The 14,713-nt window shown below is 42.0% G+C and overlaps 1 protein-coding gene across 2 annotated transcripts in view; it reads left to right on the top strand.

The window, feature by feature from the left end:
* Positions 1 to 14,193, top strand: part of LOC139347139 (protein NLRC3-like) — a 19,251-nt gene extending 5,058 nt beyond the window's left edge. Inside the window, exons 5-14 of one of the 2 annotated variants that reach the window (XM_070986610.1) lie at positions 781 to 2,575; positions 3,429 to 3,602; positions 4,735 to 4,908; positions 6,575 to 6,751; positions 8,827 to 9,003; positions 9,774 to 9,947; positions 10,805 to 10,978; positions 11,747 to 11,920; positions 12,348 to 12,521; positions 13,005 to 14,193. In XM_070986610.1, the coding sequence (XP_070842711.1) occupies positions 781 to 2,575; positions 3,429 to 3,602; positions 4,735 to 4,908; positions 6,575 to 6,751; positions 8,827 to 9,003; positions 9,774 to 9,947; positions 10,805 to 10,978; positions 11,747 to 11,920; positions 12,348 to 12,521; positions 13,005 to 13,026 (3,215 nt within the window). In that variant the 3' untranslated portion in view covers positions 13,027 to 14,193. Of the gene's footprint in view, positions 1 to 780; positions 2,580 to 3,428; positions 3,603 to 4,734; positions 4,909 to 6,574; positions 6,752 to 8,826; positions 9,004 to 9,773; positions 9,948 to 10,804; positions 10,979 to 11,746; positions 11,921 to 12,347; positions 12,522 to 13,004 lie in introns of those variants that run through there. The other variant, XM_070986611.1, reaches the window with a different exon arrangement.
* Positions 14,194 to 14,713: the final 520 nt, after the last annotated feature.

The raw sequence follows: 14,713 nt of genomic DNA, 5'->3' as shown, positions 1-14,713 counted from the left end.
GCAGAGGCATTTGAAGCAGGAATGAATGCTGATTGAACCTTTTGAAGACAAAAGCCAGATGTTAGCAGCTGTTAGCGGGTTTTTGTCCAGTGTGAAAGAGGCTTCAGTGAAACACAAACATGTTTCTGGTTCAACAAGTAGAAGGTGACCAGACGAGACTGATGGGAGTTGCTTCAATATGCTGCTGAGTTCAATGATTTCATGTTCTTTTCTTGGAAAAGTGACAAATAGACGCAATCTCAACTTAGAAAACACAGTTAATCAAAGAAATGAACGTTGTTGCTTGTGTCTGTCAAACGTTGTATCTAAGTGAACGTCTGTGGTTTGGAGTTTACTCTCTCCTGTTTGAGTGTTCAGGTATCAGCCTTTTCTACTGTTCGCTGTTCCTTTAATCTTATTCCAGCTTTGTTCATTTCCTGCTGCTGCTTCACGTTAAAGTTTTCCACTGGCAAACCAGTGGGAGGCTTTCATTGTGAAGCAGCTGTATGAAACGCAGTGTGTTTCTTCATTTGATCAGTGGATCAGTTTGAAGTCTTGCTGGGAGGAAGGAACAGCCACAGTGATCTGTTCAGATGAAGAGCTGCTGAGGCTCAGCCTGTCGCCTCTGCTGTCAATCAAACACAGCGACAGTCAGAGGAGAGAGACAAAGGAGAATTTGTGACGTTCACCCAAAGTGGACTGATAAACCTTCACTTCTTTCTGTCTTCTTTATTGATCATGAAAATAATCAGCAGATTGTCAAATTGTCTTTGTTTTGTCTCACTTTTCTCTCTTTTTTAGTGGACGGTGGTCTTCAGGAGGTTTTAGATGAACATAAGATCAGTCTGAGGAGGAGATGTGAACGTGTGACTGAAGGAAGTGATGAAACAGGAAGTGGAACCCTCCTCAACAGGATCTACACTGAGCTCTTCATCACAGAGGGACAGAGTGAAGAGGTTAATACCCAGCATGAGGTGAGGCAGCTTGAGACAACTTCCAAGATAGAGACCCTCCATGAGACCCCAATCAAGGTCCAGGACATCTTTAAAGCCTTACCTGACCAACAGAGACGCATCAGAGTGGTCCTGACCAACGGCGTCGCTGGCGTTGGAAAAACCTTCTCAGTGCAGAAGTTCACTCTGGACTGGGCAGAGGGCTCGGAAAACCAAGATGTCAGTGTGGTGGTTCTGCTTTCGTTCAGGGAGCTGAACCTGGTCAAAGATGAGCAGTACAGTCTTCTCAGGCTGCTCCATGTTTTCCATCCAACCTTACAGAAGGTGACAGCAGAGCAGCTGGCTGTCTGGAAGCTTCTGTTCATCTTTGACGGCCTGGATGAAAGCAGGCTTTCACTGGATTTCACCAACAGTCAGCTTGTTTCTGACGTCACACAGAAGTCATCAGTCAACGTGCTGCTGACAAACCTCATGGAGGGGAATCTGCTTCCCTCGGCTCTCGTCTGGATAACTTCCAGACCCGCGGCAGCCAATCATATCCCTCCTAAATGTGTCGACAGGGTAACAGAAGTACGAGGCTTCACTGATGCCCAGAAGGAGGAGTACCTCAAGAGGAGGTTTAGTGATGAAGATCTTTCCAGCAGAATCATCTCACACATCAAGACCTCCAGGAGCCTCCACATCATGTGTCAAATCCCAGTCTTCTGCTGGATCACTGCTGCAGTTCTGGAGCACATGTTGACTCCAGACCAGAGAGGAGAGCTGCCCAAAACCCTGACTGACATGTACTCACACTTCCTGCTGGTTCAGACAAAGAGGAAGAAGCAGAAGTATGATGAGGGACATGAGACGAGTCCACAGGAGCTGACGGAGGCTGATGGGAAAGTTCTTGTGAAGCTGGGGAGGCTGGCGTTTGAACATCTGGAGAAAGGAAACATCATGTTCTACCAAGAAGACCTGGAGCAGTGTGGTCTTGATGCGACTGAGGCCTCGGTGTACTCAGGAGTTTGTACAGAGATCTTCAAAAGAGAGTGTGTGATCTACCAGAAAACAGTCTACTGCTTTGTTCATCTGAGCATTCAGGAGTTTCTGGCTGCAGTCTACATGTTCCACTGTTACACCAACAGGAACTCAGAGGTCCTGAAGGCTTTCCTAAAAGACGACAAATACACTGATTCAACCCTTGATGTCTTCCTGAAGGGAGCCATGATGAAATCTCTTGAGAGTAAAAATGGTCACCTGGACCTGTTTGTTCGCTTCCTTCATGGCCTCTCTCTGGAGTCCAACCAGAGACTCTTAGGAGGTCTGCTGGGTAAAAGAAAAAACAGTTCAAAGATCATCCAGAGAGTCATCAACAACCTGAAAGAGATGAACAGAGAAAACATCTCTCCTGACAGAAGCATCAACATCTTCCACTGTCTGATGGAGATGAACGACCGCTCAGTACATCAGGAGATCCAAGAGTTCCTGAAATCAGAGAACAGATCAAAGAAGGAACTCTCTGAGATCCACTGCTCAGCTCTGGCCTACATGCTGCAGATGTCAGAGGAGGTTCTGGATGAGTTGGACCTGAAGAAGTACAACACAACAGAGGAGGGACGACGGAGACTGATTCCAGCTGTGAGGAACTGCAGAAAGGCTCTGTAAGTCCAGATGTGATTATCAACACTGTTGAGCAACGTGAAGCTGAAGCCATCAGTGTTAAAGATACACACTTTACACAGTTAACTTCACACTATCAAAGTTTTACCCTGATTCCAAACAAGTCAGAACGCTTTATGAAATGTCAATCAAACAGAATGCAGTGATTTGTAAATCCTTTTCAACTTTTATTCAGTGAATTCATTTCAAAGATATTTAATGTTCAAAGTGATGAACTTTGTCACCACAGTAACACTAGAGGCAAGATGTGCAGAGCAAACAGCAGCACACATTTCCACTGTGATTTTCATTGAATGTGCAGCCGCAGTCTTTGTGTACTGAGCAGCTGATTGACTCAGACAGCAGCTCATGACACAGTCAGCTCCTGGACGAGCTCCAGGTTGATCGTGCCAGTGAAGGAGAGCTCAGCAGGGCTCAGCAGGTTGAGTTGAGTGGAGGGATCTCTATCATCAACAAGCTCAGTTTAGTCTTTGTTCCAAAACATGAGCTTCAGCCAGCTGAACTCCACCTGATAAAACTACTACAATAAAACTGTAGTAATACAATCTTTAGTACTTATTACAGCAGACATGTTGGTACGCTGTGGACAACATCAATCAAACAGGAAGTGATCACCTAATCTGATCCTCTCTGACACAAACTGACCTGAAAACAGCTCAAAGTCAATATATTGAATGTTTCTCCTCATCAGCTTCATTGATTTTGGTGACAAATGGCTGAGCAGCTCAGGCTGAGCGACCGACAGCATGTTCAGCTCATGTTAATGTTGTTTGTGACATTAATAAACTGTCAGATTTTATTATTCTCTAACTTTTATTTTCTCTGTCATCACAGACTTTCAGACTGTGAACTCTCAGAGACTCACTGGGAAGTCTTGGCCTCAGCTCTGAAGTCCAACCCCTCCCATCTGACAGAGCTGGATCTGAACTACAACAAGCTGCAGGATTCAGGAGTGAAGCTGCTCTCTGCTGGACTGGAGAGTCCAAACTGTAGACTGGAGACTCTGAGGTCAGTTCATGTTTTTCCCTCTTGTCCAGTGGATATCCACCAAATTTAAATCCATCACAGATGTTTGAAGTTTCCTTCAGTTCTCTTGTTTTCTGCGTTTGTCTGAGCACAAATCACAACAGCTGTTTTTCACAGTTTAACAGTCTGAACAGTTTGGCTCAGAGTTTAGTCTGAACTTCATTTGAGTTGGTTTTATTAAGGAAACTGTTGGATTTAAGCTTCAACGTCCTCTAAAATTAAATCAACATTTATAGTTTTTGTTCCCTGTGAGACACAAATACACATAAAAAATGAAGGAAGTTCAACACGTTTTCAGGAATAATGTCTTTTTATCCAGAACCTTCAGAGCTCAGTATTTTACAGTAACTTATGCAGTACATTTACACACAAAGAACCTCTCTCTGAAACACACACACACACACACACACACACACACACACACACACACACACACACACACACACACACACACACACAGCGTATTTCCTTTCAAAGATATTTAATGTTCAAACTGATGAACTTTGTTTGTCACCACAGTAACACTAGAGGCAAGATGTGCAGAGCAAACAGCAGCACACATTTCCACTGTGATTTTCATTGAATGTGCAGCCGCAGTCTTTGTGTACTGAGCAGCTGATTTACTCAGACAGCAGCTCATGACACAGTCAGCTCCTGGACGAGCTCCAGGTTGATTGTGCCAGTGAAGGAGAGCTCAGCAGGTTGAGTTGAGTGGAGGGATCTCCATCATCAACAAGCTCAGTTTAGTCTTTGTTCCAAAACATGAGCTTCAGCCAGCTGAACTCCACCTGATAAAACTACTACAATAAAACTGTAATAATACAATCTTTAGTACTTATTACAGCAGACATGTTGGTACGCTGTGGACAACATCAATCAAACAGGAAGTGATCACCTAATCTGATCCTCTCTGACACAAACTGACCTGAAAACAGCTCAAAGTCAATATATTGAATGTTTCTCCCCATCAGCTTCATTGATTTTGGTGACCAATGGCTGAGCAGCTCAGGCTGAGCGACCGACAGCATGTTCAGCTCATGTTAATGTTGTTTGTGACATTAATAAACTGTCAGATTTTATTATTCTCTAACTTTTATTTTCTCTGTCATCACAGACTTTCAGGCTGTGAACTCTCAGAGACTCACTGTGAAGTCTTGGCCTCAGCTCTGAAGTCCAACCCCTCCCATCTGACAGAGCTGGATCTGAACTACAACAAGCTGCAGGATTCAGGAGTGAAGCTGCTCTCTGCTGGACTGGAGAGTCCAAACTGTAGACTGGAGACTCTGAGGTCAGTTCATGTTTTTCCCTCTTGTCCAGTGGATATCCACCAAATTTAAATCACAGATGTTTGAAGTTTCCTTCAGTTCTCTTGTTTTCTGCGTTTGTCTGAGCACAAATCACAACAGCTGTTTTTCACAGTTTAACAGTCTGAACAGTTTGGCTCAGAGTTTAGTCTGGACTTCATTTGAGTTGGTTTTATTAAGCAAACTGTTGGATTTAAGCTTCAACGTCCTCTAAAATTAAATCAACATTTATAGTTTTTGTTCCCTGTGAGACACAAATACACATAAAAAATGAAGGAAGTTCAACACGTTTTCAGGAATAATGTCTTTTTATCGAGAACCTTCAGAGCTCAGTATTTTACTGTAACTTATGCAGTACATTTACACACAAAGAACCTCTCTCTGACACACACACACACACACACACACACACACACACACAGCGTATTTCCTCATGCAGGTGTTTGAAGTGTCGTGTCTGATCTGTCACCAGCGAGAGGTGACACTTCAACATGTGATGATGCTTCAGTCAGAAAATGATGTCACTTTGTGTTCTGACTCCTCAGTAAACAGGAGCATCAATAAGAAAAGTCTAGATTTGTAGAAGAAGGCACCAGGTTCCATTTAAGATGAAGAGAAGATGGTCTGACTTTGCTCAGTGCACATTTGATCCAGCTCTAGAGATGATTGAGGATGAAGCTCACAGTCAGTCAGCTGTGTGTTGATGGAGATGAGTCCATGAGTTTTTATATTGACTGAAATGATGATTTATGTCCTAAAGTCTTCTTTATTTCATATTGTCCACTTTGAAATTCTCCAGAAATCATCTGTCATATTCTCAGTCCAGCGTGGGAGCTGCTGCTGTCCAAATAGCTCAACTCTGACTTGCAGAACGATGACTTGAGTGGTGGTTAGCTTTACTTCCTGTTTCCTGTGGCTCTTTAAACCATGTGACACAGACAGAGTGAAAACTGTAACTGTGAGACAGAAGAGACACAATCACCATTTTGTTGGAAGTGTGTGTTTTTCCTGCTGTAAATACATGGAAATCAAACATTTAATGAGAAACAAATCAAAGACATTTCCATGTAAATAACGTTGCTTACATAAAGGTAAAAGTGCAGCGATCAGATTCTTTCTGTCCATCGTTGCCTCTGTAGCATTGACAGTGTGGATTAAAGTGTATATAGAAGAGCATGTGGACAGATTGAGCTGACTTCCTCCAATGGCTAACAGGCAGTGATCAAAGTCAAAGTCTGTCAAAATAAAAGTCCAACATTGTGTCTGAAAGGCAACACACCTGTCTGAGCATGTTTCATTAGATGACTCATGATTATTCTGAATGAGAAGAAACAGAAGAAAATGAAAGAAACAACAGAAACAACAGGTCTGATTTGATGGTTCTTCCAGACTTGACTGAGATCAGCAGCATGTTATTGATGTGTGTTGACATGAATAGGTGTATGAATGTTGTGCTGACATTTGGATGATGTCTGTAGAAGGCTGACATTATGATGATCCACAATAACACAATGACAAAGTCACTCTGCTCATTTTAGGGAGAAGCTCGTTGATGAGGACAGAGTAATGTTGAGCTCCACATTTACAACCTGAACACATCTGATTGGATTAGAAATGGATTTTAATCTTCATCATTTATTCTTCATTCAGGTTGAGTAACTGCGGTTTGACAGAGATCAGCTGTGCTTCTCTGGCCTCAGCTCTGAAGTCCAACCCCTCCCATCTGACAGAGCTGGAGCTGAGCTGCAACTACTACCTGCAGGATTCAGGAGTGAGGCTGCTGTCTGCTGGACTGGAGAGTCCAAACTGTAGACTGAAGACTCTGAGGTCAGTTCATGTTTTTCCCTCTCGTCCAGTGGATATCCACCAAATTTAAATCCATCACAGATGTTTGAAGTTTCCTTTAGTTCTCTTGTTTTCTGCGTTTGTCTGAGCACGAATCACAACATCTGTTGTTCAACAGTCTGAACACAATGGGCTCTATTTTCGATTCCGCCACCAGCCCAGCACAGGGTGCCCACCCTGCACAGTGGTATTTTCGTGCAGCGCAGGCAGGCGCACAGCGCACTTGGTATTTTGGTAAACCGAGGCGCACAGAGGTACGCCAGGACGGGCATTGCAGTGCAGTAGGGGGAGGTATCGCCATAATCAGCTGGCGGATTTGGATTTTCGTTCCATTTCGGTCCACGCCGGCAGCGTAAAAGTGCGCTGAAAGCTCGCCACCGCAGACCTGGTCAACTCTGGGCAAGTGGATCTTCGTAAACCGGTGGAGTTGTGCACTCACATCACCAATAGCTCACAGGCAGGTTTCCACAGTGTCTGGCATTCCTCCAATGACTAACAGGAAGTGATCTTTGTGAGTCCAGAACTCCTGAAGCAGACAAACACTTGTCAAAGTCAAAGCCTATCAAAATAAAAGTCCATCCAACATCCAAGTGTGGATTAGTGTCAAGTTGTCTTCTTGGAGGTTGAAGTTCGCAGATTCTCCACTTGAAAGGGATTGATTTGTCTACCCGAAGTTGAACGGGGTCCACTCAATGACCAAACATTTGCTGGGTTTTCTTTCTTTTATTTTTCAGCTGGCACATTGGTTTCGCAGTACCATTGTTTCATTTGCCGTACATTTGTTTTGCCATTAGCTGCTAGTTTGGGTTAGTAGTAGGTCATGGATAGGTTAAAAACCTGTGAACAAAAAAAATAAATAAATACAATTGTGCTATTTTACCTGATTTGTACATTTAATCACGAAAGTGCAGATAAATCTGATGCTCATGACTGTTTTAACTTTAGGTTAACATCATGTATCAAATCGAATTTTACTGTATTTTGAGGGAGGGCTTTTTAAAAAGTTTCATCAAAATTTCACATTTATAGTTTTTCTTTTAGCTTATTTATATTTTTAACTTTTAAATACGTATTTTTTAATTCATTTAAAAGTATTTTAAAAGTGCAATTACATGACAAAATTACCATAAAGTGCTGTTAATAAACCCATAAACAATTGACAATCAAAAGTTGATATAATCACCACTAATATTTACATTCATAGCAAAGTGACTTGTGCACATCAAAGCAATTTGTCAACCAACAATCAAAACTTGCATCAAGTATTTACAATTAGCTGCTCCTTAACCAATAGTCAATCATTCACACATCTAACAATGAAGGAGACAAACGGTCCAGCCTCGTGAATCCGGCTGAGCACCATGGCTAATGCTAATGGACATCAAACTGCATCAGCAACCCCAGCAGGCAGACAGTCTCTCAATGTTCAGTATCTAACGGGCTGCCACTTAGATTTTTCCAGTCGGATCAATTCTGCTAAGATTGCCAGATTGCTTGTTGTCGTTGTATTCACTTGCTTTCATTGTCTCTCCAGGTACTGTGTGCTTCACTTTTTATGCCCCTGGTAGCAACGCTGCGGATGGAGATTAGTTGTTCCCAGCTGATTCAGCCATTTTTATTTACTCCTCTTGATCACTTTTGAGTCTATTTCTTCTCCAAACTTCTATTTTGACTACACAATTAGAGTGTATATAGAAGAGCATGTGGACATATTATGGATTATTCTGAATGAGAAGAAACAGAAGAAAATGAAAGTAACAAAAGAAACAACAGGTCTGATTTGATGGTTCTTCCAGACTTGACTGAGATCAGCAGCATGTTATTGATGTGTGTTGACATGAATAGGTGTATGAATGTTGTGCTGACATCTGGATGATGCCTGTAGAAGGCTGACATTATGATGATCCACAATAACACAATGACAAAGTCACTCTGCTCATTTTAGGGAGAAGCTCATTGATGAGGACAGAGTAATGTTGAGCTCCACATTTACAACCTGAACACATCTGATTGGAATAGAAATGGATTTTAATCTTCATCATTTATTCTTTATTCAGGTTGAAAAACTGCAGTGTGACAGAGATCAGCTGTGCTTCTCTGGCCTCAGCTCTGAAGTCCAACCCCTCTCATCTGACAGAGCTGGACCTGAGTGACAACTTGGAGCTGCAGGATTCAGGAGTGAAACTGCTGTCTGCTGGACTGGAGAGTCCAAACTGTAGACTGAAGACTCTGAGGTGAGTTTACCGACTCTCTGTTACTGCTGTAAATCTCACGTCTTTTTAACAAGTGAAGTTAATTTGTGTTTTTCCATAACATCAGTAAAGTTGTAAATTAGCTTTTGTTCATGTTTTCATGTTTGTTGAAGTAAATTTAGTCTGCGGTCACAAAGATTTGAGCTTGTGAAAGAAAGTGTAGAAAATGTCCACTGTTAGTTGTTGAAGTCAATGAATGTTTGTGATTTTTGCTAAATGGTCACATCTGGATACAGAAGATCCTCTGAAGTAATATTTGTTTGAAATGGATCAAGTTTACTTGATGAAGCAGAAATATTTCTTTGCTTTGTGTTGATTTCAGAGTGTTTTCACAAATAATGACTGATGATTAATATTGATCCTTCACAACACACACACACACACACACACACACACACACACACACACACACACACACACACACAGATGAAAGCATGTTTCCAGATGCAGCTGTTTAAAGGATCAATATATTTGTTGTGCTGTAATTCCAGACTTGACTGAAATCAGCAGCATGTTATTGATGTGTGTTGACATGAATAGGTGTATGAATGTTGTGCTGACATTTGGATGATGTCTGTAGAAGGCTGACATTATGATGATCCACAATAACACAATGACAAAGTCACTCTGCTCATTTTAGGGAGAAGCTCATTGATGAGGACAGAGTAATGTTGAGCTCCACATTTACAACCTGAACACATCTGATTGGATTAGAAATGGATTTTAATCTTCATCATTTATTCTTTATTCAGGTTGTGGGGCTGCAGGTTGTCAGAGATCAGCTGTGCTTCTCTGGCCTCAGCTCTGAAGTCCAACCCCTCCCATCTGACAGAGCTGGACCTGAGTGACAACGAGCTGCAGGATTCAGGAGTGAAGCTGCTGTCTGCTGGACTGGAGAGTCCAGACTGTAGTCTGAAAACTCTGAGGTCAGACACCATTTTTTAATTCTGTGCTGGGATTAATATGATGTGAAAGTTGTGTTGACAGTAAACTGCAGACATGAGGCTGATATTATACTGATCTACACTGAGTATCTTCATGCTGAAGTCTGTTTTCTTCTTCTGTGGTTTAGTCCATTGACTGTTGCAGAGCAATAATGAGCTCCACATTTAAAACCTGATTATAACAAGAAAAATGGACACTGGATAATTCTTGATTTCATCTGATTTTCTACTTTGTGTTATTTTTAATACATGATAATAAAAATACTTAAATCCAATTAATAAAATAATAATCTGTGTTTCCACAGTCAGACAATAACAAATATCTTCAGTCCTTTTCTTTTCCAACACTTTTCTGAAGCTATATGATGCTTATACTGACTGAATAGTTGAAAGTGAAGATGCTTTGATTTTATGACTCCACTGTTCCAAACAGAAATATTGTCCATGCGTTTTGTTCACATTTCCTCAAACTTCATCCTGACGTATTTGTCCTCTGTGGACACGTTGGGATGTTGAGTGGAGTCTTCAATCAGTTTCTGTTGGTTTTTATTTGTGTTTGGCTGCACAACATGAGTTTGTATAGATGGAGCCACTGGTGGAGTTGGCAGAGTTTTAGAGGTGGAGTCACTCCGTCTTTATTGAAGTAGCAGCACGTTGTCATTAATATTAATGAGATTTGAGCGTTTTGAAGCTGCATCCTGTTGGTTTCAGGTGTTTGGAGTTTCCGTTTTCTAAACTTGAACTTTGTAAAGCTTCTTCAGCTCTGAACAGGTTATTAACCATTGAATGATTTCAAGCAGGAACATTTTCTTCTCAAGTGACATTTATTCTTTATTCAGGTTGAAAAACTGCATGTTGTCAGAGATCAGCTGTGCTTCTCTGGCCTCAGCTCTGAAGTCCAACCCCTCCCATCTGACAGAGCTGGACCTGAGCTTCAATGAGCTGCAGGATTCAGGAGTGAAGCTGCTGTCTGCTGGACTGGAGAGTCCAGACTGTAGACTGAAGACTCTGAGGTGAGTTCACTGACTCTCTGTTACTTTTGTAAATCTCACATGTCTTTTTAACAAGTGAAGCTAATTTGTGTTTTTCCATAACATCAGTAAAGTTGTAAATTAACTTTTGTTCATGTTTTCATGATTGTTGAAGTAAATGTAGTCTGCGATCACAAAGATTTGTGCTTGTTAAAGAAAGTGTAGAAACTGTCCACTGTTGGTTGTTGAAGTCAATGAATGTTTGTGATTTTTGCTAAATGGTCACATCTGGATACAGAAGATCCTCTGAAGTAATATTTGTTTGAAATGGATCAAGTTTACTTGATGAAGCAGAAATATTTCTTTGCTTTGTGTTGATTTCAGAGTGTTTTCACAAATAATGACTGATGATTGATATTGATCCTTCATCAGACACACACACACACACACACACACACACACACACACACACACACACACACAGATGAAAGCATGTTTCCAGATGCAGCTGTTTAAAGGATCAATATATTTGTTGTGCTGTAATTCCAGACTTGACTGAAATCAGCAGCATGTTATTGATGTGTGTTGACATGAATAGGTGTATGAATGTTGTGCTGACATCTGGACGATGTCTGTAGAAGGCTGACATTATGATGATCCACAATAACACAATGACAAAGTCACTCTGCTCATTTTGGGGAGAAGCTCATTGATGAGGACAGAGTAATGTTGAGCTCCACATTTACAACCTGAACACATCTGATTGGATTAGAAATGGATTTTAATCTTCATCATTTATTCTTTATTCAGGTTGGTTCTCTGCAGTTTGTCAGAGATCAGCTGTGCTTCTCTGGCCTCAGCTCTGAAGTCCAACCCCTCCCATCTGACAGAGCTGGACCTGAGCTACAACGACCTGCAGGATTCAGGAGTGAAGCTGCTGTCTGCTGGACTGGAGAGTCCAGACTGTAGACTGCAGACTCTGAGGTGAGTTTCTTGACTCTCTGTTACTGTTGTAAATTTCATGTCTTTTTAACAAGTGAAGCTAATTTGTGTTTTTCCATAACATCAGTAAAGTTGTAAATTAGCTTTTGTTCATGTTTTCATGTTTGTTGAAGTAAATTTAGTCTGCAGTCACAAAGATTTGTGCTTGTTGAAGAAAGTGTAGAAAATGTCCACTGTTAGTTGTTGATTGGTATTGATCCTTCACAACACACACACACACACACACACACACACACACACACACACACACACACACACACACACAGATGAAAGCATATTTCCAGATGCTCATTTTAGGGAGAAGCTGATTGATGAGGACAGAGTAATGTTGAGCTCCACATTTACAACCTGAACACATCTGATTGTATTAGAAATGGATTTTAATCTTCATCATTTATTCTTTATTCAGGTTGGTTCGCTGCATTTTGACAGAGATCAGCTGTGCTTCTCTGGTCTCAGTTCTGAAGTCCAACCCCTCCCATCTGACAGAGCTGGAGCTGAGACGAAACTACCTGCAGGATTCAGTAGTGAAGCCTCTGTGTGATCTGATGAAGAGTCCAGACTGTAGCCTGAAGACTCTGAGGTCAGTAGAGGGTTGGAGTCAGTCCATGCTGGTCTCAGCAGTGTTGTACTAAACACAACCAACTCTATATTTACATATTTGTCCTGTAATATTTCAACTACAATAAAACCCTAACAGCAGTAAATCCATCATTCCAGTGAACAGTGAATATCTGTGTTTGTGCAGTCATGATGCATTCAGGGACTCTCTGCACTTTATTTCCACTGTGTACTTGAGTGAAATGTGCAGAGTGAACAGACTTGATGGCCAAAGTCTCTGCAGGTGTGAGAGCTTCCAGCTCAGCGTGTTCACTCCAACACATTAACATGAGAGCTGAGAGGAAGCTGGCTACGCTACACAGCCGCTCCACTTGTGGTCTGAACAGGACTGAAGTCCCTGCTGCTCTTTATACTGGATGTGCTGCATCACTGACTGCCAGCTGATGAAGGAGTCTCTGTGAACTCTGACTGATGACTTCTGTTCTCTGTCTTCTTCTCTCATCAGATGGAGGAAGTCTGAAAGGTGATTGGCCGAGAGCCGATCAGCTGTGTCCTGATGATCCAGAGAGGTTGAAGCAGCAGCAGCAGCAGCTTGTGTGTGGAGAGGCTCTGACTGGGCCATGTTACTGGGAGGTCGAGTGGAGAGGAGAGCTTCATCCAGCAGTGACTGACAGAGGAATCCCAACAAGTGGAGATGACTGTCAGTGCTGCAGTGTGAACTGCTCTGAGATCAGCTCCACTGTCAGACACAATGTCAAGTCCAGCATCCTCCCTGTGTGTTCCTGTGGATGTGACAGAGTATCATCAGTGTATGTGGACTGCTCTGCTGCTGCTCTGTCCTTCTACACAGTCTCTGCAGACACACTGAGACTCCTCCACTCCTTCTGCTCCTCACTCTCACACCTCCTCCACCTGAAGCCTGGACCTGAACCTTCAACCTGGACCTGAACCTTCAGCCTGGACCTGAACCTTCAACCTGGACCTGAACCTTCAACCTGGACCTGGACCTGAACCTTCAACCTGGACCGGAACCTTCAACCTGGACCTGGACCGGAACCTTCAACCTGGACCTGGACTTTCTTTTGTCTTCCTTTGAAATCTTTCAGATATTCTGAAGTCAGCGTGCCTCTGCAGATTAGAGCTGTTTGTGACAACATGAGTGTTGATGAACTCTGATTTCAGTTGAATTTTCTCTCTTGCTCTCTGTTGCTCCTTGAGGAATGATGGAGAGTTGCAGTTAATTTTCTGATGAATTTGGATGTTGCTGTGAAAAAGCAGCATCCAGCCTTCGTGCATAAAGTGCCCTCTGAAGTTCTGCTCATGACCACAACACCAGACTTTTCTCATCGTTGTAACACAAAAGCGAGAAGAAAACACCTGTAGAAAGTTTTCACTGAAGCTTCATTGAGCTCTACAAACTGAAACAACACCACAGTCCCTCCTCCTTCATGATGCATCAATAACAATGATTCAGTAATATAGAAAGTGTTCTGCAGCATGAGTGCTTTTATTTTGAAGCATTTTATTCCTTCTGTACTTTGACTGAAGTAACACTTTGAATGCAGTACTTGAGAGTATTTTTGTTATTTGTAATTGAGTTAAAGATCTGAATTTTTCCTCCAGCAGCTTTTGTTTGATGTCAGAAAGTCCACATTAAAGTTGGGTCAGATTTGATCTGTTCTGATTCTGGTTCTTGTTTTGTTAAGGTTCATCTGGTTCAGACTGCCGTAATATGTCAGTGATGACAAATGAGGAGTTTGATGAGTGACAGTAAAGTTATTTCATGGTGATATCATGTATTTTGGATGTGTTGTTGAATTGATCTCAGCTGGACTTCCAGCTGACGTCCGTGTTGATGAAGGACTTCCATGTTTAAGATTTGGCCTTTTTTAGCTCTTTAGTTTTCATTGACTTTATTCATGTCATTCACACCTCTTATAACAGGATTTTAATAACTGGTGATTTTAATCTACATGTTGCTGACACCTTGGATCCAATATCCAGACAATTTTTAGATCTTTTAGATTTTAAGCAGCACGTCACGCAGCCAACTCACAACAGGGGACAGACTTTGGACCCGGTCATAACCCATGGCCTGTCCATTGGTGTGTCCTCTGTTGTCGACCTGTCTGTGTCTGACCACGACTGCGTGTTTTTTAACATCACCAGTTTTAACCAGCAGGAGGCCCCGGTGAGAACAGTGAGGAGGGGTGA

This window comes from Chaetodon trifascialis, chromosome 18 (genome assembly GCF_039877785.1).
Source record: "Chaetodon trifascialis isolate fChaTrf1 chromosome 18, fChaTrf1.hap1, whole genome shotgun sequence".
Classification (NCBI taxonomy): Eukaryota; Metazoa; Chordata; class Actinopteri; order Chaetodontiformes; family Chaetodontidae; genus Chaetodon; species Chaetodon trifascialis.
Note: the sequence above shows the minus strand (reverse complement) of the source record. Positions and strands in the feature narration are given on the sequence as shown.